The sequence below is a fragment of the Liolophura sinensis genome, chromosome 2 (assembly GCF_032854445.1).
Source record: "Liolophura sinensis isolate JHLJ2023 chromosome 2, CUHK_Ljap_v2, whole genome shotgun sequence".
In the NCBI taxonomy this organism is placed as follows: Eukaryota; Metazoa; Mollusca; class Polyplacophora; order Chitonida; family Chitonidae; genus Liolophura; species Liolophura sinensis.
Window position 1 is genome coordinate 19,328,030 of NC_088296.1, and position 22,156 is coordinate 19,350,185.

Below are 22,156 nucleotides of genomic sequence, written 5' to 3' on the forward strand. Positions count from 1 at the left end.
AAATGTAACCAGATATAAAACTGTCGCAAAAGGTGATAAAGACACATTTGTTCAAAATAACCCTAAGAAAAAATGCCTGCAAGAGGGAAAGTGACCTGAAGGTTTTCTGGAAAAATTCTTGGGTATGATATTAAACAATGATCGGATTTATAGATCGACTAGACTATTACAAACATTTCTTGGTAAGGCCTGGCACATGACGTCTTTAGTTGGTTACCAAGACATTTTTGTTGTTTCCTCATACAAATACACATAGGCGATTAATAAAAATGCCCTAAATGGCTGTTCATACACAGCCTTGTTTCACCCTCTTACACTTCGCTGCGGTCGCGTTAATCAAATATTCTTGAACGCCAGGGCCTTACGTAAACAGTAGTAGTCATGCTTACGCCCCAAGAAGAAAGATGAGAAGGAAGCATTATATGCTCCGCACCAACCTATAAAAACCAAGCCCGTCAAGAATCCTTTATGACATTTTTTTTTTTCTTTTGTCCCAAGAACTGCGCCATTCTAGACCGCTCTGGAAAGTAGGTACTTACATACATGTACCTGGTATAGATGGATTGGTAGATCAGTTGGTGTCTCACGCCTATACCCTAGAAAGGTTCTCGCTACCTCATAAGTCGGCTGGGTTTATATGCAGAGGAAACCAGGGTGTCCACAGTAAAGCACCGTCTTTTGCCATATACCGTTCCAAACCTCCTAGCTTAAAGCGGCAGCCGAACTAGCAAGAGTGGGATTCGAACTGTTGACCTCGCAGCATGCGTACGCTTGAATACTCTAGGCCAGAGATGAGCCTTTCAAGGCACTGACAGTGTGTTTCTGTAGTATCTGAATGGTGATTACAATCTCTAGATATAATTAAAGACGTGCAGCATACAGAGTAAAACTAGAGCAGCGCCGACAGTATTGCTGACAAGTGGCCACACTAAACTGGTGAATAAGGGCTTCTTGTCACCTTATCTGTGTTTTGGTTTTAATCAAAATGTCCACGTAAATGCATAAATAGTAGCAATCCCCACCACCCCCAGCACAAAAAATGCAGTGGTGTTAACTACAATTTATTCGACATCACTGGCCTAGAACTAGTCCAAATGCTGTGCTGTCATCACATTTCACATACAATCACATTAAACAGTGCAAATGACCAGGCCCCGAGGATGGTTAGTCCACTAGCAGAATCCTGGTTTATGCAGGAATACAATATAATTAAACACAATTGTAGTGTATGCCGAGCGCGTGAAAGCCAATAAGTAAACAGAACAACAACCAGAAAATATGATCAAAAATGTGTATTTTTGATATAAAATAAATAAATAAATAAACCAACAGGGTTGCTCCACTGTCAGCCAATCAACGCCGACTTTGCATCCCTCTAAGTTAACGAAACAACATAATAAGACAGCAAAAACAAGTTCCGGTAGTGTGTCTTGACCTTGTATACAAGATATTGTTAAAAATGGGTCCGTTGATCCAGCATGTTAAGGCTACTGTTTTGTTTTTCTACCTGCACGAACCCCTTAGAAGGTTAATCATTGCTGCAATAAACCAAATATTAAAAAGAAAGTTGGGGCCTCCGTTCTCAGATGGTTAGCGCACGAGTGCAGTCGCTGCGAGTTCAAGTTCAGCTCATGCTCTCTTCCTCTCCGGCCGTACGTGGGATGGCCGGACAGCAACCTGCGGATGGTCGTGGGTTTCCACCGGACTCTGTCCGGTTTCCTCCCACCATAATTCTAGCCACCTTGGTATATATGAAATATTCTTCAATACGGCGTAAACACCAATCAAATAAATAAATAAATAAGAAGAAAGTATATGGATTTTAACTGAAATCAAAATTCACTTCGTACACTGGTCCCCCGGCTTAATATTATTTCACTTTCGTAAGCATGTTGGTGATAGCCTCTGAAATGCAATAACACGAGTCCTGTATGGTGAAGAAAACGGGACCTTTCTTTCTTATGTTTACCCTGAACTGAAACCTGTAGTCGGACATCAGTTCATGCTTCATTGCTTGATCGGGACATGTGCTTTGCCAGAAAAAACATATTTCTGAGAGTCAGATTTAAATTTTTCTATATGTAACCACGCACGTCAAGAAAAAAAAAGGTTTCAACACGCCATATTAGAAACACAGAGTGAGTTCTTTCTAGGATACGCAATATTTGTCCCTAACCTGAGTAAAGCGCCTCGAATTTAGACTACGGTCATATTAATATAGGAAAACAAGACAGTCGTGTAAAATATTATCCGATCAGATTATTAGAAATATGCAGAGTCTCCATTCCCATTGATATCTCACGTTCGTACATGTAGGTTATTAGATAGCAGCTGCTCTATATGTTAACCCAGAAACATCTTCAGGCAAGTGTGAACAGTTAAAAAGACACCAGATGTTTTTACTCAGACTGATGAGTATAGACCTACAAAGATATAGGCGGCCTTGATTTCCATACACTCTATGTGAGGAAGTGTTACAAAGCTGACACTATAGCAGAGCGTTCATACAGAAATGGGGTTTTAAAATTTCCTGAACAAAACATTTAAAATTTAAATTTCCAGATATTGAAGTGTCTGGAACTGGCAGTTCCGTTTTCCCCGATATTCCAGATTTTCCCTGAACTTCGCGAATCCTGAAAGCTCTCTGTTCTGCGAGAAAGTACAAACGACAGCGTCATGTTGATAAAATATAGCTCATTGTATGCCTACCCGTCGACGTTGGTTTGATATTGCGCTAGACGCTCGAGTAGCACATTTTAAAGGCTGATATATTTCCCACATAAACACAATAAATAGTACTATCAGCCCGTTTAATATCATCCTTTTTTTTTATTAATACATGACTTGATACGCTAAATTTTGGTTTGGCCCAGATCCTTCTTAAAATTGACCCTTCACATACATTTACAGCTAGGTTTAAGTTATTCATACAAAACTCTAGATCTGAGATCTCTTTCATTCTTCCCAGCTTAGCTTCTACGTTATTCTTGAAATAAATAAGTACGCTTGAATATGGCGTGGCTTTAACATGCCTGTCACCATCATGGCTTTAACATGCCTATCACCACCATGGCTTTAGCATACCTATCACCACCATGGCTTTATCGTGCCTATCACCACCATGGCTTTATTGTGCCTATCACCACCATGGCTTTATCATGCCTATCACCACCATGGCTTTAACATGACTATCACCACCATGGCTTTATCATACCTATCACCACCATGGCTTTATCGTGCCTGTCACCACCATGGCTTTATTGTGCCTATCACCACCATGGCTTTATCGTGCCTGTCACCACCATGGCTTTATCATGCCTATCACCACCATGGCTTTAACATGCCTATCACCACCATGGCTTTATCATGCCTATCACCATCATGGTTTTAACATGCCTATCACCACCCTGGCTTTAACATGCCTACCAGTACAGTAATTACAATCAACTCTGCTTACGATCCATGCAGGGAACATGGCCCATGCACAACTTCATAACCTGCTTTAGAGTGAAACAATGGATATGTATATCAGAAACATCCAGACAACAGCTGATGGTTTTTTTATCAGGATAGGCCAGTATGTAAAGCAATCTACACATTTTAGAAACTCACACACGTCATATTGGGACTCATTAAAATTTTACCGAATCCAAGGAGAGACTCAAAAATTTGTCTCACGGATATCCACGGGAATCTGATTTTAGATTCCTACATGTGTATGTCTGAATTATTCTTTAAAAGAAAAGACAACAAATAATATCAGAGAGATAAAAACAGACCAAAACGGCTAGTCATTTCGTTCTGAAGTGCTGAACGAAAAGTGGTGAACTCTGTAAATCAACATTTAGTCTGAGGTCTTTACTGGGCAATACGAGTCGCCATTTTTAAGAAACAGGAAACATGACGTTGTCCCACTCGTAGCCCATGTTCATATGAATAAATGGCAAAAGTGTTTGGTTGATGTGAGCAGAAACAGGAAATAAGTCGGTTAAAACTGGTGCTGCTTTTGATTTTCTCAATGTGCACAATTCTTGCTTTCTTTGAACTGTGATATATCTCGGTGATTAATGCAACATCAGAAAAGTGAAACAGTACGTTTTCATAACTTTACATGGGATAATTTATCAATGCATTCATAGTTATGCAGTGATGTCATAGCTGCTCTGAGCCAATCATCAACACACCCCATTTGTCACATGACTATTGTACTGGCAGTGTAAACAAACCGAATTTAACCCAGGTGAAGTGGGCGTTAAATAAGGTTTTAGCATGAATAACGAACATAGCTTTTAGGTAACAATTTTTTTTGTGGAAAAGTAATCAGAATGCACCTAACCTTCAAATATAGTAGTTTCAATGTCCTGCAGTACTTTAAATTTTAGAAATGAGCCAAAAACTCAGCCTTTCGCCCATTTAGTTCCATGTTATCTATCACCTGTTACTCCTTGTGAGGAGCCTGGATGCTCAAAGCTAGGGATACATTTGGTCTGGTATTGTCTTCTCTTTTAATCCTTGAGGAAAGTAAGTGATAAAATATATGTTGTATCAGAGATAAATACTTTATTCTTCACATAGCTCCATATTTTAACGATCACTTATATAATCATTTATTTTACCAATCTTTAAAAAACTTATAACTTTCATTCAGTGGAAAATTTTGGGAACTTAAAAAAAAAAAAACATTGAAAAATCAGCTGACAAAACAAATTCAGCTTTGAAAAAAAAAAGAATGAAAAAAAAAGAAAAGTACATAAAGATACACAAACTGCATTAGGTACAAAATGGTGGCAGAGGTAAGGGACATTACTCTTCACATAGGCCTACCGAGCCACCCGTTACTGACTTTTTAACAAGAGGTGTGGATGTTGCAGAAGAGCACCTGGTATCGTGTACGTGTGCTGGTATACTACTTGGTACATTGTACAAACACAATTCTCAACATACTTCTTTTTGGTTCAATTTCTGCATAATCATATATGTGACATGTTTGTAAATAGCGTTGTTTATACATGCAAAGTTAAGACAGGTGCATACATATCTCTCATTATACTAAGTGGATTTCTCTGTGACAGGAAAACACGCATGGGATCATATAATATTTTTTTTTTGATTGGTGTTTTACGCCGTAGTCAACAATATTTCCCCAGGTAACCTGCAACCATCCGCAGGTTGCTGGCGGACCGGATCATGTAATATGATTAAAAACTCACAGTACTTCAACCAATGACATCCACTGTATTTTGGAAGTCCAAAGCAAAACCAGGTTTAAAGCTTTCACAGATGTAATCTAGAACTTTATACAGCTCTAATTTGTAAATCAAAAAAAAGCTTTTCTAAAAGCCTTATGATGGTATCACTTTGTGATATTCAAACAAAAACAAATTATACTCAGGCCTGTCGAAATACATACATGCATTAGCTATGCTATAAAATTTCCAAACAAGCTTTCAATACACATCAGAATTGGGCAAAAAATAAAATAATATCAATAAATAAACCAAAAAAATTTGGCAAAAAATTGATCTGCTCAAATCCAATAGAATTTATGTTAGTATTTTAGAATAACCTAAATAATTGCCTTTCACAAACTATGAGCCTCGTCTGAGCACGTGTTACCATTCAAAATCAGGAATAACGGTGTTATAATTTCTGAATCAAGTTATACATGTGACACATTCTAGCACTATAACAGAGTACATATTTCACATGTTTGAGTCACTGATATTCACTGAAAGGCAAATAATTTGGTTTAATTCTGACAAACACAGAAAATTTGACTGATGTATTTTTTGCCAAAAATCTCCAGTATAGCCCCTTCAACACCATGTCACTCTTTTACAAAACTTTGTAGATCATTTTTTCTAGGGGGAAATCTTTCTTTTCAACCTTTCGAAAATATATGATTTACATGAGAAAAACTTCAGAAAATTCATCTACAATGTTTTGTAAATGAGGGCTGATGAATTCCTTTAATTTATAAATAAGTACTGTACATGTACTAAGTAATAAATAAATCTATTGTCCTCTTGGTGGAATAGAGCACTCAACATGCATAACTGTTGGTACAACAGTCTCTTTGATTATCATCTTTCAAAGATACCGTACTATATGATATGTGAGTATATATACATATATATCTGTATACAGTACACCTGTGTCATAAGGATCAAAGATACTAAACAGAACAAATACCTGTGCAGGTGAAATCTGATCAAACCAAAGAATCTCTTTCCAGCCCACTTATCTTATAAGCCTGGCTTCTTAAAGCAAGCCATATTCGTATTTCATCAAGCCATTAATTTTTTTTTTTTTTTTTTTTGATGGTCAGGTCATAAGATTTCATTGTACACAAGAGCTGGGTGCCAATTTCCCCTTGATTGTCTACACTTTAGCTTAGCGATGAAAAGCTAACTACATTAAATATCCATTTTATTGAAACTCCACATAGTAAATCTTATCCTAGTTCACAGCATCTTGCAACCAAACCAATAGAGAAACTGAAATACCAAGTAGAAAGTGTTACTGATTCTTTGAAATGCTGCTCTTTCATCAGCCAAAGAAAACGGCTTAAGTCTCAAACTTCAAAGGCCGCTGTCGGCGACTTGGTACTAAATTTGACCATGGCTGCTCTGTTATGGCAGTTGGGTGTTTACATACAGCATAGTCTCAAGTGCCAATGTGGCTTCTCTCAGTTTTACAGGAAGTGCAAGCACAAGCACATGTAGCTGCCAAGAGACATCTAAAAATATGACAGGAATGGTAGAAAGCTGTTGAGTTTTCCAGAAACTAGAACATAGGTTGTGATGGAATTCTTGTTATTTCCCCTTGATCAGTTGATCTCTATCTATTTGTTAAACAAAATAACAGGTGTCACTACGGTGACAAATCATGTTACTGCTTCCAAATTTATACATCACTGTTTTCCAGTCAATAGCTTTTTTTTTTATACACATAACGTTGAAATAACAAAATGCAACAGAAAATACTTGCTTGTTTTTTTTTTTTTTTTTGTTATGTCACCATAACACAATGACGTAATTTAGATTTCTGTGATTAGTCCCCTGCAGCACAAATATCCCAAAACAATCAGGGGGAGACAACCTACCTTGCAGAAAAGGTCTATTTGATTTATGTACTACATACAGTAGGGAATACTTTAAACTGGCTCCACGTCTGTGTGTTGCTGAGTGCACACTACTTCCATTCAGAGTGCACAGAGCAGCAAGCTTCCTGACACAAAACCAACATGACCATGTGCACATATACACAGCTTTACTTCCATCTTCACAGTGACCAACAGCGTCCATTATTTGCCTTACGTCCCTTAAGCCACACCAATAGCGTCCATTATTCATCTTATGTCCCTCCGGCCACACCACCAGCGTCCATTATTCATCTTATGTCCCTCAGGCCACACCAACAGCCTCCATTATTCACCTTATGTCCCTCAAGCCACACCAACAGCGACCATTATTCATCTTATATCCCTCTGGCCACACCACCAGCGTCCATTATTCGTCTTATGTCCCTCAGGCCACACTAACAGCGTCCATTATTCACCTTATATCTCTCAGGCCACACCAACAGCCTCCATTATTCACCTTATGTCTCTCAGGCCACACCAACAGCATCCATTATTCACCTTATGTCCCTCAGGGCACACCGGCAGCGTCCAATGCTAGTCTAGTCTATCAGTTTAGTGTTGATACTCAAATATAAAAAAATTACCTAGGTAATGCCTTCATCACCATCGTACAGAACTGCGATGTTCCTCCAAAAGACTCCAGCGTTTGATGGACTCATAACCCAGGATTATAAAGAAGGAGAAGGAGATGGACTGCACCAGCCTGGCTGACAGTCCCTTCAACACTAGCCTCACGCCCTCCTCTTTCACCAGTATCCGGACAGTCTCCCCGAATTTGGTGCCCTCCACCTGTCAAGAAAGCAATACATGTTTTCATTTATTTGACTGTTTTTAGTGCCATACTCAAGAATTGTCATTTATCTGAAGGTGGCCATTGTGTAGGGTGGAGAAAACCATAGTGCTCATAGTAAACCACCAGCCATTGGCAAATCACTGATGACCTTTCCCATGAGTGTTGTAATACTTCTGCTACATACTCGTTAGTTATACATCCTGTTGATGTTACCGGCCTGGATAGCACAGTTGGTAGAGCGTCCGCTTGGGGACCGGTAGATCCAGGATCAATCCTTGATCGAGTCACAACTAAGACTTTAAAAGAGGAAGTTGTAACTTCCTCACTTGGCGTTCAGCATGAAGGGGATAGTGCAACGAATGGTTGACCAGTATCAGTATAATGGCTCAGGCGGGGCGGCTTACTTGCCTTCGGTAAGTCGTCTCAGTGAAGCAGCACTAAATAAAAGAGCGGTGGAAATCCGTCCTGCAACAAGGAGGCACATTACACGTACATGCACCCTAATGATTCCTTCGTTGTCATATGACTGAAAAATTCTTAAGTACGACGTTAAACCCCAAGCACTCACTCACTCACTCCTGTTGATGTCTTCAGAATGACCCAACATTGCATAAATCCTCACATGAAGAATGTCAACTGATTATCATCAAGTCCCGACAAACTGTGAGAGTGGGGGAATTCACAAAATGTCTATCCAAGGCTGGGGTTAAGACCATGCCTTGGGTGTCCTCGCAACTGAAGGACAAATGTTTTATCCCCTGTTGTTTCATTGTAGCTTTACGCTTTAGTCAAGAATATTTCACCTATACAACACCAGCCAGAAGGTTGCTGGCAGCTCATACAACATCCATGGGGTTGGTGATGATGGTAGAAATGTAAGGCACTGAATGGTAGTGAATATTTCACCTATACAACACCAACCAGAAGGTTGCTGGCAGCTCATAACAACATCCATGGGGTTGGTAATGTTGGTAGAGATGTAAGGCACTGAATGGTAGTGAATATTTCACCTATACAACACCAACCAGAAGGTTGCTGCCAGCTCATAACAACATCCATGGGGTTGGTGATGATGGTAGCGATGTAAGGCACTGAATGGTGGTGAATATTTCACCCATACAACACCTACCAGAAGTTTGCTGGCAGTTCATAACAACCTCCATGGGGTTGGTGATGATGGTAGAGTGATAAGGCACTGAATGGTAGTGAATATTTCACCTATAGAACACCAACCAGAAGGTTGCTGCCAGCTCATAACAACACCCATGGGGTTGGTGATGATGGTAGAGTGGTAAGGCACTGAACGGTAGTTAATATTTCACCTATACAACACCAACCAGAAGGTCGCTGGCAGCTCATACAACATCCATGGAGTGGGTGATGACGGTAGAGTGGTAAGGCACTGAATGGTGGTGAATATTTCACCTATACAACACCAACCGGAAGGTCGCTGGCAGCTCATAACAACATCCATGGGGTTGGTGATGATGGTAGAGTGGTAAGGCACTGAATGGTGGTGAATATTTCACCTATACAACACCAACCAGAAGGTCGCTGGCAGTTCATAACAACATCCATGGGGTTGGTGATGACGACAAAGTGGCCAGATACTGAATGGTGGTGAATATTTCACCTATACGACGGTGCTCAGCATTATAGTAAAAGCTAAGCATCAGAAGAAACTAATCTGAAGGTTACTGGCAAACCTTCCCCTGTACCATCAGACAGGAAGCCAGAATGAGCTGGATTTGAACCCACAGTGCTCATACTGGTGAGAGGCTCTGGGGTCACTGTGGTCTGCAAACCACTAAGCCACAGAGTCATTGCTCTATGGAAGTATCTCACGTGTACTAAATAGAGCACCTTATTTTCACCTCTGTGTGTATGTGTGTTTTCATGTAACAGTTTACCTGTACTTACCTGTATTCTGGCTCGTATAACGTCCATGGGGTTGGTGATGAGGGTAGAACTAACGCCCCCTAGTGGAGCGGCCAGGCACTGAATGACGAGGTGGGGAACCCACAGAGGGGCAAATGAGGCTATCACACCTGTAATTCAGATTGACTGAGTGACTGATAAAATAAAATGAGCAAATGATGCTGTTCTTACCCACACTATGCATGTACATGGTATGATATCCACGGAGTTGGTGATGAGGGAGCTGTACTGTACTGTACAAGTATATGTATTACTAATGTATGCAGATTAACTGAGAAATTAGTGAATTTTATAATGTGTAGCCTGCCACTGGGTGACAAGGTGAGACCCTTAAAAGCATTTCTACAGGGTGAATGATTGATTGATTGATTGGTTGGTTTATGGTTTCAAGCCGGTGTCAAGGGCATCCAGGCATTATAGGTTGGCCATGCATACTGAATATATGTACTCTTACACAATGATTTATTTAAATATCCAGGAATGAAAAAATTTGGGGAAGCAGGCAATAGACTGAATAAATCCAGAAAACGACAAGTACTACTCTAGATTTTCTGTTCAATGGGATTTTAAATAATCTGTCTGTTTTCAGACATCATTGGGTTAAACCTGCCGTTAGTAACTAAAACGTATTTCAAAAGTGAATGCCGAAGATTTGATTTGTTTCTAAAATGTTTATAATACCAACTATCATTTGCTGAAATAGAGAGTTTGTACTGCAACTTTGTAACCATAATGAACTACAAACATTTTCATCACAGGTTCAAAAATTACATATATACTGTAGCCTGCATAATCTTTGTTAAAGGAGAAGAAAACTTAAAATTATGACACTACAGGCTGAAAAGAGCACATTTTTTCCCATCTGGTGGTGCCTGCTAAGAAATTTTGTGAATTTTCCTTGCCATACACGTAAAGCCTGGATACAGCAAAGCTGGCATAAATTGCCGAGTCCATCGCATCCTCCATCTTTGACACCCTGTAATTTATGCTAAGGGAGTGTTGCCTCTCAGCCAATGAGAGTGGTTAAAACTGCGGGCTTGTTCCTGTAAACTCGGAACCTATGCCCAACATTTCGGTTTCCCGATCGTTAAGTTGAAAACGAAGTGTATTGTTCGCTACCTTCTGGGAAGAAGAGTTCTACCAGAAATTCTCCTCCCAATACAGAAGACTTCAGCACTAGTTCTTAGGCAAAATGGAGTCGCCCACAGCTGATTTTGGTGCTGACTTTATTTATACTTTATCAACTTGAGGTACATATTAGAATTTTTTTATGGCATTCACCTGCGAGAAAATGCAATGGTATTTGTTTGATATTTAAGTTTTCTTCTCCTTTAACGTACATGTAGATTTTTTTGTAAATTCATTTTTCCTACTCTTTCTCTAAAATAATGTCTTCTCTGTACTTTGTTTTAACCTTTAATACTTCAATGGTATCAAAGCCTATCATATATGTACACAAAAAAAAAAAGAAAAAGAAAAGAGATTTATTTTTGTAAAAGTGGGCACCAGGCCACAATACTTTTAAGACTCACCACAGTACGTATCATAAAAGAACCACCAGAGGGCGCTGCTCGGAGCGAATACAACCAATGACACCCAATATCCTTTGTAAAATCCCAGAATTCCGTCCCTTTTATACACATTGCGAATGATTGACATCACGGCACCCAGTCGAGTTCGTTTCATTTCATCCGACACCTCTATAGTTTGTAACGATGCTAGTTTAGTGTTCACACTCTTTCTCCCATCTTTCTGCAGTCTGGATCCCAGCAGCATCATATGCTGCGATATAATATCAACTGGTACTGTCATTGTTTGCCCGACGATGGACGCAGCCCCACCACCTAAAAACGAGCGTATTTTGTTGTTGTTGACGTGCAGTTTTTCTTTTAGAAACGTTCTGGTGCTTTCGTACGTGCTAATGTACCCTAACGACGGTAGAATCTGCACAGAGTTTACCCAGAAGCCTCTGTAGAGTCCGCGGAATCCCTCATTGCGGGTGATCTTGAGGAACGCATCGAAGGTGCCATTGTAGATACTGTGACCTTTCTGGATTTGCAAGCGGGTCTTGATGAGCGAGAACGGGTACAAGATGCCCCGCACCATGAACCCACTTAGCACCGTCAGTGGGTAATACTTACGGCGATCCATCATCTGCAACTCAATCACTTGAATTTCGTTTTCTTGCATTCTGATTCTGGTATTTTCCCCTTAGTTTAACTTTCTATGAGGTAATTATTATTGGCACTAATATTTGTATATTATTATTATTATTATTACTGGATGACACTTAAACCCTCATGGTAATGGGTCTGCAAACAGAGCCGTCCAAAACAATCATCCAGTTTTGGGTTTTGTTTAAAATTCAAGCCAAGGAACGTGTAAGTTAGGAGTATCCAGTACAAAATGTGGAAGACACAATAATATTGCATGCGCATATATACATGTACATCCACATGAAATTTAACTGTTTCCCTGGTATCAATGAATACTGATGTGCAAACACGGCATGGTATGAAACACTTTCCATTAGTCTGCTTGCTTTTCCTGAATGCCATCAAAACTCCATCACTGCCACAAAGAAGTTTCAAGCAAATGAAATATCTTTGTTTTCCAAGAAACTTTCTACTTCCACATGTTCGGGCATTTCAAAGCGACACCTAAAACTTCTTCTGTAATCCATTCCAACAATAAATTGTATGAAGTTGGCAGAGATAAATTACCTCCTTGCTGTCAGGAACAGAGCTTCTCGGCAAAAGCAGTCCAAATCCTGCCTTGTACAAATTTCCACACCTGACACCTACAAATACCACTGTAACAGCTTGTTCTATACCTCACAATTAAAAACACAGTAGGAATGTAGAAGTTGCTAAACTTTTCTCCTTGAAGATTTCACTTACATGTAAAGCTTCCAGTATTTCCACAGTGTCTGTGCAGACAGTGTCACTTTACATGTATGTGTACAAGAAGTTCTTCTCAGGGAATTAGTTACATTCCGTGTACACATTAAAATGTGGGTGAAGATGTGTTGTATCTCTCTTACACTGTTCACTTGGTTCAGTGTCTATCCATACCATTTGACAGTAGCCTCAGAATTCCTGGCAGCCAGTCCTTCGGTAAATCTTGCACCATGTAACAGTTGCACTAACAATGATTTAAATAACAACTTAATACATGTGCTTAAGTTGTAAGTGAAGCCAGCCTTCAATTCCAAAGCTAGGTATAAAATCACTGGTCTGCTGAAACCAGATGTCGCACCAGCCAGCAGTTTGTTGATGTTGTTAAGGCCACAAGCTGGTGCATATGTACTTCCTCCCCCACTTCTGTACTGAGGTATGAACAGCATGTGTACATGTCCCAAGTCTACTCTTGGGTCAAAAGCCCAAGTGAACAATCTGTGACCTGAAACAGTAAGTTAAACCGTTAGCCATACAAATCTGATTACGTTATGCAAGCATACCATTCTCCATACATGCCATATACTGTAAATGTACAGTACACAAGCATGATAGGGAAGTGGATTTGTTGTACATGTAGCTAAACACAAGGATACTGATGAATGTATACATGTACAGTTAACTGCAACTGTAAATCTTCAACCTTTTTGACCAGTATAACACTTTGTAATGTGGTATGTATGCACACAATTATGAGGAAAATGGTGCTAAAAATAACGTGTTTGTGCCATAAAAGACTGCTCCATAAAACTGTGCAAATTATTTCTCTACACCCCATACTTCTCTTAGAATGTTTCAAAATATTTATGGCAGAGGTTGAAAAGGCTGAAGAATTAGGGCATGTAATGTTTTACATCCACATACATTTACAAGTATCCACTGACCCTTATTTAAACCAATTGGAGAAATTGAGAAAAATTAACCTCTAATTATATACACGGACAACTCAGTATATATACTGTCCATACCGGGAGGGTTTTCAAACAGGACTATACGCAAAGAGCTTCCACTGGACAGCTACGAATAGACTCTCTATATTCTTCTAGTTGTTTTTGCCCAGAATAAGTGAGCGAGTGCTTGTGGTTAAACGTCGTACTTAACAATTTTTCAGTCATATGACGGCGAAGGAATCCTTAGAGTGCATGTAATGTGCCTCCTTGTTTCAGGACGGATTTCCACCACTCTTTTATCTAGTGCTGCTTCTTCTTCTTTTAAGGTCTTATTTGTGACCCGACCCATATCTGGCCCTGGATCAACTGCTCCCGAAGCAGACGCTCTCGCAAATGAGCCATCTGGGCCTGCCTGTTCGTCCAGAGCACACTGCAATATTACAATTTCTTGCAATAATACTGTATGTCATTTCTTTAATGTTCACATACTCTACATTTGTATGTTGACAGCACTGATACTTAAGGTTATCAGTGTTCATTGCTTATGAACCTACGGCTATGGGATCAATTCCAAGCTTGGTCATGATATGTATAAAGTACATGTAGATGTATTTCATTTTTCTTGTTTCTTTATTTTTTTATTTGATTGGCAGAGCGTGCGGATAGGGGAGGGGGCACAACCATCCGCAGGTTGCTGCTAGACCTTCTCGCATACTTTATTGTTTAAAGAGTCAAGTACATGTAGTGAGGTGTAAATGATTTAAATGTTCACAGTACGTATCAGCTGTTTAAATTCACACCAGGGACCACACTTGCTCAGATTCTCAAAAGGCCTGTCTGCTATTTAACTACAAGGCCCATTAATGACAGGAATCAGGTCATATGCTCCAATCCAGTTGGCTCCAAAAACCAGGCCACACTCATATATGAAACAATCTTGACTTGAATATTTCATTCTTGCAATGGTGGCCAGCATTACGGTGGAAGAAAACCGAGAGTCTGGCGGAATCCCATGACCATCTGCACGTTGTTGGAAGATCTTCCCACTTACAGCCGGACAGGAAGCCAGCATGAGCTGGACTTGAACTCACAGCAGCTTCAATGGTTAGAGGCTCCTGGGTAATTACGCTGCACTGATGCGCTAACCAAATGAGCCACGGAGGCCCCATTTTTAAATAAATACATAATTTACACAATACCTGTCTGGGAATATCCATCTATCATTTCAAAAATTGCAAGAAACTTCAAAACAGTACTTGTACATGTTTACAGACGACACATTTGTTACTGAATGTTTACCTTAAATGTACAGTGCAAATGCAGGAGCAGAAATAGACTTTAATAGTATATTGTGTATGCAAAGTCACTGATCTCATCAGCACTACATGCATAGTCACAGCCCAGTGTTAGGAATCTGAACATTAAACCTTTTTTTAGTACTGGCATGTACACAATATGTATGTATGAATGCATGGTGTTTTATGTCATACTTAACAATGTTCCACTTATACCTGTACATGTATGATGACTAGGAGTCAATAAATGTGTACATATATCATATCTTCTTGTGACAAGACAACTCCATGCCACCAAAGTACTGCCTCAACTGAAGTATAATGCCGAAGACACCAGGCATGGCACCTCCTACAGTCACATTATACTGACACTGGGCCAACCAGTTCTATTCCTTTCCTCTAGACTCTCAAACTTGGGTGCCAATTGAGGCAGTAACAATTACCATTTTTAAAGTCTTTGCGATGACCTGACCCTGATTTGACTACGGGTCTCCCAACGTCAACGCAGATTGTGTGCATTATAAATTTACCTTTTATCAATGGTAACATACAGACCATGTATCCTGGGATACAATGAGTTTATATGCACATACAACTATACAAGAACTACACGTATGTAAAACCATAAACAAGAAAAATTCACATGGAACAGGAAACACAGAAAAATCTGGGCAGCAGAGGAAGATACTCACAGCTGAAAGATGGCAACTTAAAAGTCTGTTACCTGCCTGGTTTTGTCTACAAATTTAACTACTGTAATTCTTCAACCTTTTTACATGCACTTGTCTGCAAGGTGTTTATTCACGCATATTCTGAAAGCAATATTCCAGACTGACCGATAAAATTGTACATATTGTGAAACCCTGAAACTGGCCAATCAAACCAATGTAGTTTTGTCTTCAAAATCAAATTCAAAATACATGTATACATAAATTTCACTGAAAGTTGCTCTTTCATACGTGAAAAGGTTGAGAAATTAGGGTATTTACGTGTACATGTACATGTATGCTGTGAATCTTTTGATCATCCTTCCGTGAAGCGTATTTGAAATGACTATGACCCATTTTATTGGGATCAAAACATGAAAAGAGCATCATTTTAGGGAAGGGCAGGGGTTGTATGAGGAAATGCACTGACTTGAAGGCAGTCACATACTTGTACAGTTCTCAGTCTGATTTTAACATGTAGTGTAACCCCGTACAATAATCAATTGTGAGCAATATCATGTCCTCTTCCTGGTCCATGTACGTCAGCATTTGCATATGTGAGACAAGGAAATGACAAGAACCCAGCTGACATGATCGCCACTGACCAGTAGCTCCTTGTATTTTTAATTTGACATCCATTCACATACATGACAGAGAACTTAATACTTGTGTATGTCTTATGACGGTTTTCTTCCCTGATCAGTAATTTATAGAATATACTTAGCATCACTGTCTTTTATCTGTTTGTTTTGAATGTTGTTCAACATTTTGCATGACCTTGTTATGTTTACAGTATGTCTGGATGCTAATTTTGTTACACTCTAGTTTTTGGTTGGTGCAAGACCATAGTATATAAACCCCAATAGAAATTAAAAATGCACCCAACCTTTCAAAACATATTATGAACATATTTTCAGTTCTAAAAAACTGCTGAAGTAGAATCTAGGGATAACTAAGTGTAGAGAAAGAAATATGCATATAATTAAAAAAAGGTAATTGGGAGTTTACACCAAGGGGAAGTTCATTATGGATATAATGGAACAACTTCTTGGTTTATTAGCCTGATGTTTTGAACATGTCGATGTAGATACTACATCATTATCTAGTGAAGTGCTTAAACTACTCTGACAGTCATGACTGCATGAATTCAGAAGTTTACAAGTCAAATTAAGTTTTCTGAAGACATTAAATGGATCATTAGAAATACATGCTTATGTACAATGTACAGGTGGGCAATATAATGAGTTTACTCACTAGCAGAAAGCAACATCATCAGTCTCCTTCCATGCTGAATAGTCATAAATAAGAATTCATTTCACCTGAACAGGCCGGAGCGTTCTTGAGACACTCTCAGGGTCACATTTACGCACACGTTTTGTAAAGTGCATGTAAATGTACCTGCATAAAAGTGTTCAAATGTTACTTCATTAGGACCATGCCTCGTTTCATCCACTCATAAACCAGACTGCCCACATAGTATACCAGTATTAAAATTGCATCAGCCACACATGAAACTGGCAGACGTCCACAAGCCAACACTTGAATGGATGAACAAATTAAGATGGATATAAGACAATGCATCTACTGTTGTCAGCCAAGTGAATATAATCTTAATCCAATACACTTCAATATACAGATATGCACAACTGGCCATAACTAGTAAGGCATGTGAGTGATACAATCAATCCTGATGAGGTTTACATGGGGGAAGGCTTCGACAGGTTTCTTTCAAACGTACAATCTTACCCCCTTTACTTACGTAATATACTCCTGACTAAGGCCTAAGACACCAAACAAATAAATAACAACACGTCCGTGTACATAAGTAAACATCAGTCAAAGACGATACATCATCTTCTGACTCCAACGTACGGTAATGTGTTCCTGATCTAACGAAGTGACAGTTGTGAAAGTACGTTGTTGTTGTATGACAGAATTGTAACCTATGCCTTTATCCACCCCACCACGTCAAATCTTATTCAGGCACCTGGGATTCCATTTAAATCGGTTTAGCAAGAAAACAGCACTTATATAAAGAGACAAACCTGTTACATTCAACTCGATCTGGACATTTTCGGCCGTGACTAGATTTCTAGGTCGTCTGCTTGATGGCAACGAGAAGATAGCACTGTACGGTTGACTGAAATTCCTCTAATAGCATACAAATGTACCCTACTCTCCAACCCCTACAAGCCGTGTTCATCAAAGTAGGCCTGCTCGAAGTTTTCCCTTTCTTAAACAGTCTAACCCTGGCTCCCCGTTATATATGTTGACATGAGACTATTGGATAAAAAATAAAAGTAATAAAAAGAAGAAAAAACCAGGCATTTTGTGTACCTGGTATGGAAAATCTGACACTGTAGGCTACATGAATGCAGACCAAGATTGTTGTAAAAGTGATTAAAGAGAGTAGGCTTTTATTAGCTTTTAAAATTTCTTCTACAGATTAAAATAAACGCATTCAGATAGATGTATATTTCAAAAGCAGTCTCTATATGGATCATATAAAGTGTTGCTTGGAACCATATGGTAACGTTATATGAAGTTCGGTTTACTAGGCCCCTATTTCTTTTCTTTTTAGTTTGTTCTGAACTGTGTTTTTAGGCCTACCCCGTATAAAGTATTTTTGCACCTCACATAATTATTGGGCTTGGCAAGAGTTTTATCAACAATCAAAAGTAATGTTATAGCACAAAACGCCCCGTGCATGACGCCATGTATATATTCATGTGTAGACCTACATCTTTATGCATAGGTCTCGGGCTAGGCTATCATAGCTAACACCTGCACATATCTGGTATACTTATATTTATTTAATTGTGTTTTAAGAAATACTAATGCAGTCAAAAGGTGTCTAGATACATTTTTCAGTTGTGGTATGTACGATCATTTTAAATTTCTATTCATTTTGTGTATGACTGTGACTTCTCCTTTAGCAACTGACACCTACGTCACAACTTTAAAAATGGTAGGCCTACTTGTTGCTGCCTCGCTTGGCGCTCAGCACTGAGAGCCAAAGACACATGACTTATTGGCCCGGTGGTGTCAGTATAACGTAACCGAGTGGGTGTCATGTTTGGTGTCCTCGATCATGATACATGTTTCGAATCTGTAGTGACATCATATTGGTGACATGGACTCGTCCTGGCACAGGACGACACAGTGTATGTACAAACACCTATATAATGACTCCTTGTCGTCACTTTGACGGAAAGTTCTTCAGCATGACGTAAAACATCAAGTAAGCATGGTAAGTACATATATTTAACACAGCCATGCAGTATGCATACCGGTACACATGTAATATAGAGTACCGGCATCTATAATTTTCCCGCGCAAGGGCGATCATCCGAGCCCAAGTTAAATTAGTCCATAGTTAACTGACTTGCACTGCGTGCATATAGGCCTACGTTATCACTTAGCATGCATTGACACTGACTGCACTGCGTGCATATAAGCCTACGTTATCACTTAGCATGCATTGACACTGACTGCACTGCGTGCATATAGGCCTACGTTAACACTTAGCATGCATTGACACTGACTGCACTGCGTGCATATAGGCCTACGTTATCACTTAGCATGCATTGACACTGGCTGCACTGCGTGCATATAGGCCTACGTTATCACTTAGCATGCATTGACACTGACTGCACTGCGTGCATATAGGCCTACGTTATCACTTAGCATGCACTGAAACTGACTGCACTGCGTGCATATAGGCCTACGTTATCACTTAGCATGCATTGGCACTGACTGCACTGCGTGCATATAGGCCTACGTTATCACTTAGCAGACCTTATTATTTCCACTCCCACCATAATGCTTTCCATTGTCGTACAAAGGAAACATTCTTGAGTACGGTGTAAAACACCAGTCAAATAAATAAATAGTAAATATAGGCCTAATTTCCGAACTGACGGCTGGGGCCTTAGGCACACGTCTCAAGAAGAGAAATGAGAAGATTTTCTGTAACTTTTATCTGTTTAGGGTTTACCCTAAACTGCATATATTTTAGGAAAGAAAAACCAAGAGTTTTATGTATCTTTTAATTTACAGGCCAGATTTTGATATAAAAATCTGAATGCAGGCTTTCACCTAATTGGCCTGTGTTTTTTTGTGAAAAATGGTGTTGTAACCTTTACGTATATGCAATTATAATAATGAAACGGTTAACATGATATTATACAAAGACAATGATTGAAGAAAAAAACAAAACAAAAATAGCTTTGATACATGTGCATGCATAAATAATTAAAACAATTATTTTACAAATACATGTATATAAACCTAAAGTATATTCAGTTGTGAAGCCTTACAATGGGAACATTTAATAAAAAAAAAAGATGGTATAACAGAGGAACAGTATTCGCTATTTTCGCATTTACTGCATTATAGACTTTTTTCCGTTAACATTTTTGCTTTTCGTGTAATTGTTCTTTTTTTAATTGTTTTAATTTTTGTCTTGTCTTCTGTGCTTTTTATTCTTATGATTGGCAATCTAGTATATGCATACATGTATTAAAAACCACTTAAAATAAAAAAGCACATAAAGTCTACTCTTTACAACTATTCAGCGGTGAATGACTTCTCAGAGTTTCATTCGCTAATTTTTGCGGGGAACATCTCGTACATTTTTCACTAGTTCACTACTTTAACTTATAGTGCAGGAAATGTACGAACCTAAACAACGTTGATATCTGTGCACGTGACATTTGGCGACTTCAGCATGGCGGCTGGCGAAGGTTCGTATTTAATTTCTTGGCATAAAGTCATGCTTGACAGTCTCCCCGAGGCATTTTATTACTGACCACATTTCGTGCAGTGCATATTTTTATCGTACGTCATCGTAGCGGGCTTACCAGCTCCATATTTTGTGGAGAGTTTAAGTAACATCCTCTTGATGGTCCCGACTCTTGTCTTCCTCATTGAGAAATCCTAGCGTTTGTTTCGTAATCGATTTTTTGTTGGCTATCGCCTCTGATTGTAAGCGGATTTGTTTACGATGTTCATCCCAGGAGAATGGCTTTTTATTTTAAAATCATTACCAAGTCCACTCCTCCTGTATTTAGAATTACCTGTAATGCCGCTATGCCGTTCTTATGATCGGTGTTGTCAGGTACTTGCACATGCAGAGCTACATGTTCATTCTACACAGTGGGGTGTAGCTGCGAACAGTGCACCGTTTCATTTTCAGTGTTCAGACATTTTTTACCTACCAAGCATACTCAACCAAAACCATGTAAATATTTGTAGGGTATCATTCTCTATATAAAATACTAAGTGAACTCGTAGGTAGGCAGGCCTAAGTAAATAAATATTTTGATGTACATAAAGCATCAACCAAATGAAATGGGTTGATAAATAAATATTTAATGAAGCGTTGTAAACACTTATTCAACCAGCTCTAGTTTGAATTTTTGTGTTTGGTACCGTGACGGGAAACCGATCTCAGATGATTGAAGCCTGTCAGCATGGTTAAGCGGCATCTTGATTATGATAATTCATGCAGCTGATCATGTCTGTACCTGTACAAATGATTGGAGTTAATTTGTACTTGGGTATCGAGGTGCGCAGCATCCCTGTAGCCAGATAGCAGTAGATACCTGTTTAATCATAGATTTAACCAGAGTTTGAAGTCATGAAATCTCATTTTCATTTTTCTCCCTTTTTCTGTATCTCTCCCATGTTAATTTTGTCAGAAGAGGGCGCCTCAAAGTTTGTGTTTGTATTCTCAATGTTCTTAACATTTCTCCAATCTGGGCTATATTTTATGTTTAAATTACCCCTGCTGCTGTTAGGAAAGTGTTTAATGGAATTTATCAATTTAACCCCAAAACATCTGACCAAGCTTGCTTACTAAATCTACTTTAAAGTATAGCTGATATATTTGAGTTTATTGGTAACCTAAATCGTCAACAAATTTGACCATTCAATTATTAATTAAGGTGAAAATTGTGGGCATATTTGATAACATTTTGAACTTCAGAACCCATTGGTTAAGCAAGGGCACTTAATGTCTTCAAATAAATCCTAATATGATGTAACAAAATAACAGAATAGATATCTAATGTTGGAGCGTATGTAATTTGTAGGTGATCGAATTTGTTGAGGATTTACGGTATATGAGAAGCCAAAATGACCCGGAAAAGTGGGGATTGGCTGAATCAGGGAATGGCTTTGTCATGTCAGCAAGAAAATACTACAAAAAAGGCCCAAATTGTATATATATATTTATACTGAATATAAAACGATTTCCATGAAAAAAATTAAGTAATAATTGTTAATATTTGAATGAACCTGCGGATGGTTGTGGGCTTTCCCCTGGGCTCTGCCCAGTTTTCTCTAATCATAATGCTGGCTGCTGTCATATAAGTGAAATATTCTTGAGTACGGTGTAAAACATCAATCAGATAAATATTGGAATGAATA

At 38.9% G+C, this 22,156-nt stretch overlaps 2 protein-coding genes across 2 annotated transcripts in view; one reads left to right on the forward strand and one right to left on the reverse strand.

Moving 5' to 3' along the window:
- Positions 1–5,600: 5,600 nt before the first annotated feature.
- LOC135463028 (solute carrier family 25 member 44-like) lies at positions 5,601–17,844 on the reverse strand. Its single transcript, XM_064740348.1, has 4 exons — positions 17,770–17,844; positions 11,408–13,277; positions 9,858–9,985; positions 5,601–7,933 (listed from the first exon to the last, which is right to left on the reverse strand). Exons 2-4 carry the CDS (start codon positions 12,063–12,065, stop codon positions 7,745–7,747), a joined length of 975 nt encoding a protein of 324 aa, XP_064596418.1. The 5' UTR covers positions 12,066–13,277; positions 17,770–17,844; the 3' UTR covers positions 5,601–7,744.
- A 2,609-nt stretch (positions 17,845–20,453) lies between these two features.
- The window catches only part of LOC135462562 (cytoplasmic aconitate hydratase-like), a 39,726-nt gene continuing 38,023 nt past the window's right edge, over positions 20,454–22,156 (forward strand). Inside the window, exon 1 of the mRNA XM_064739787.1 lies at positions 20,454–20,469. Coding sequence (XP_064595857.1) covers positions 20,454–20,469 — 16 coding nt within the window. The remainder of the gene's footprint in view (positions 20,470–22,156) is intronic.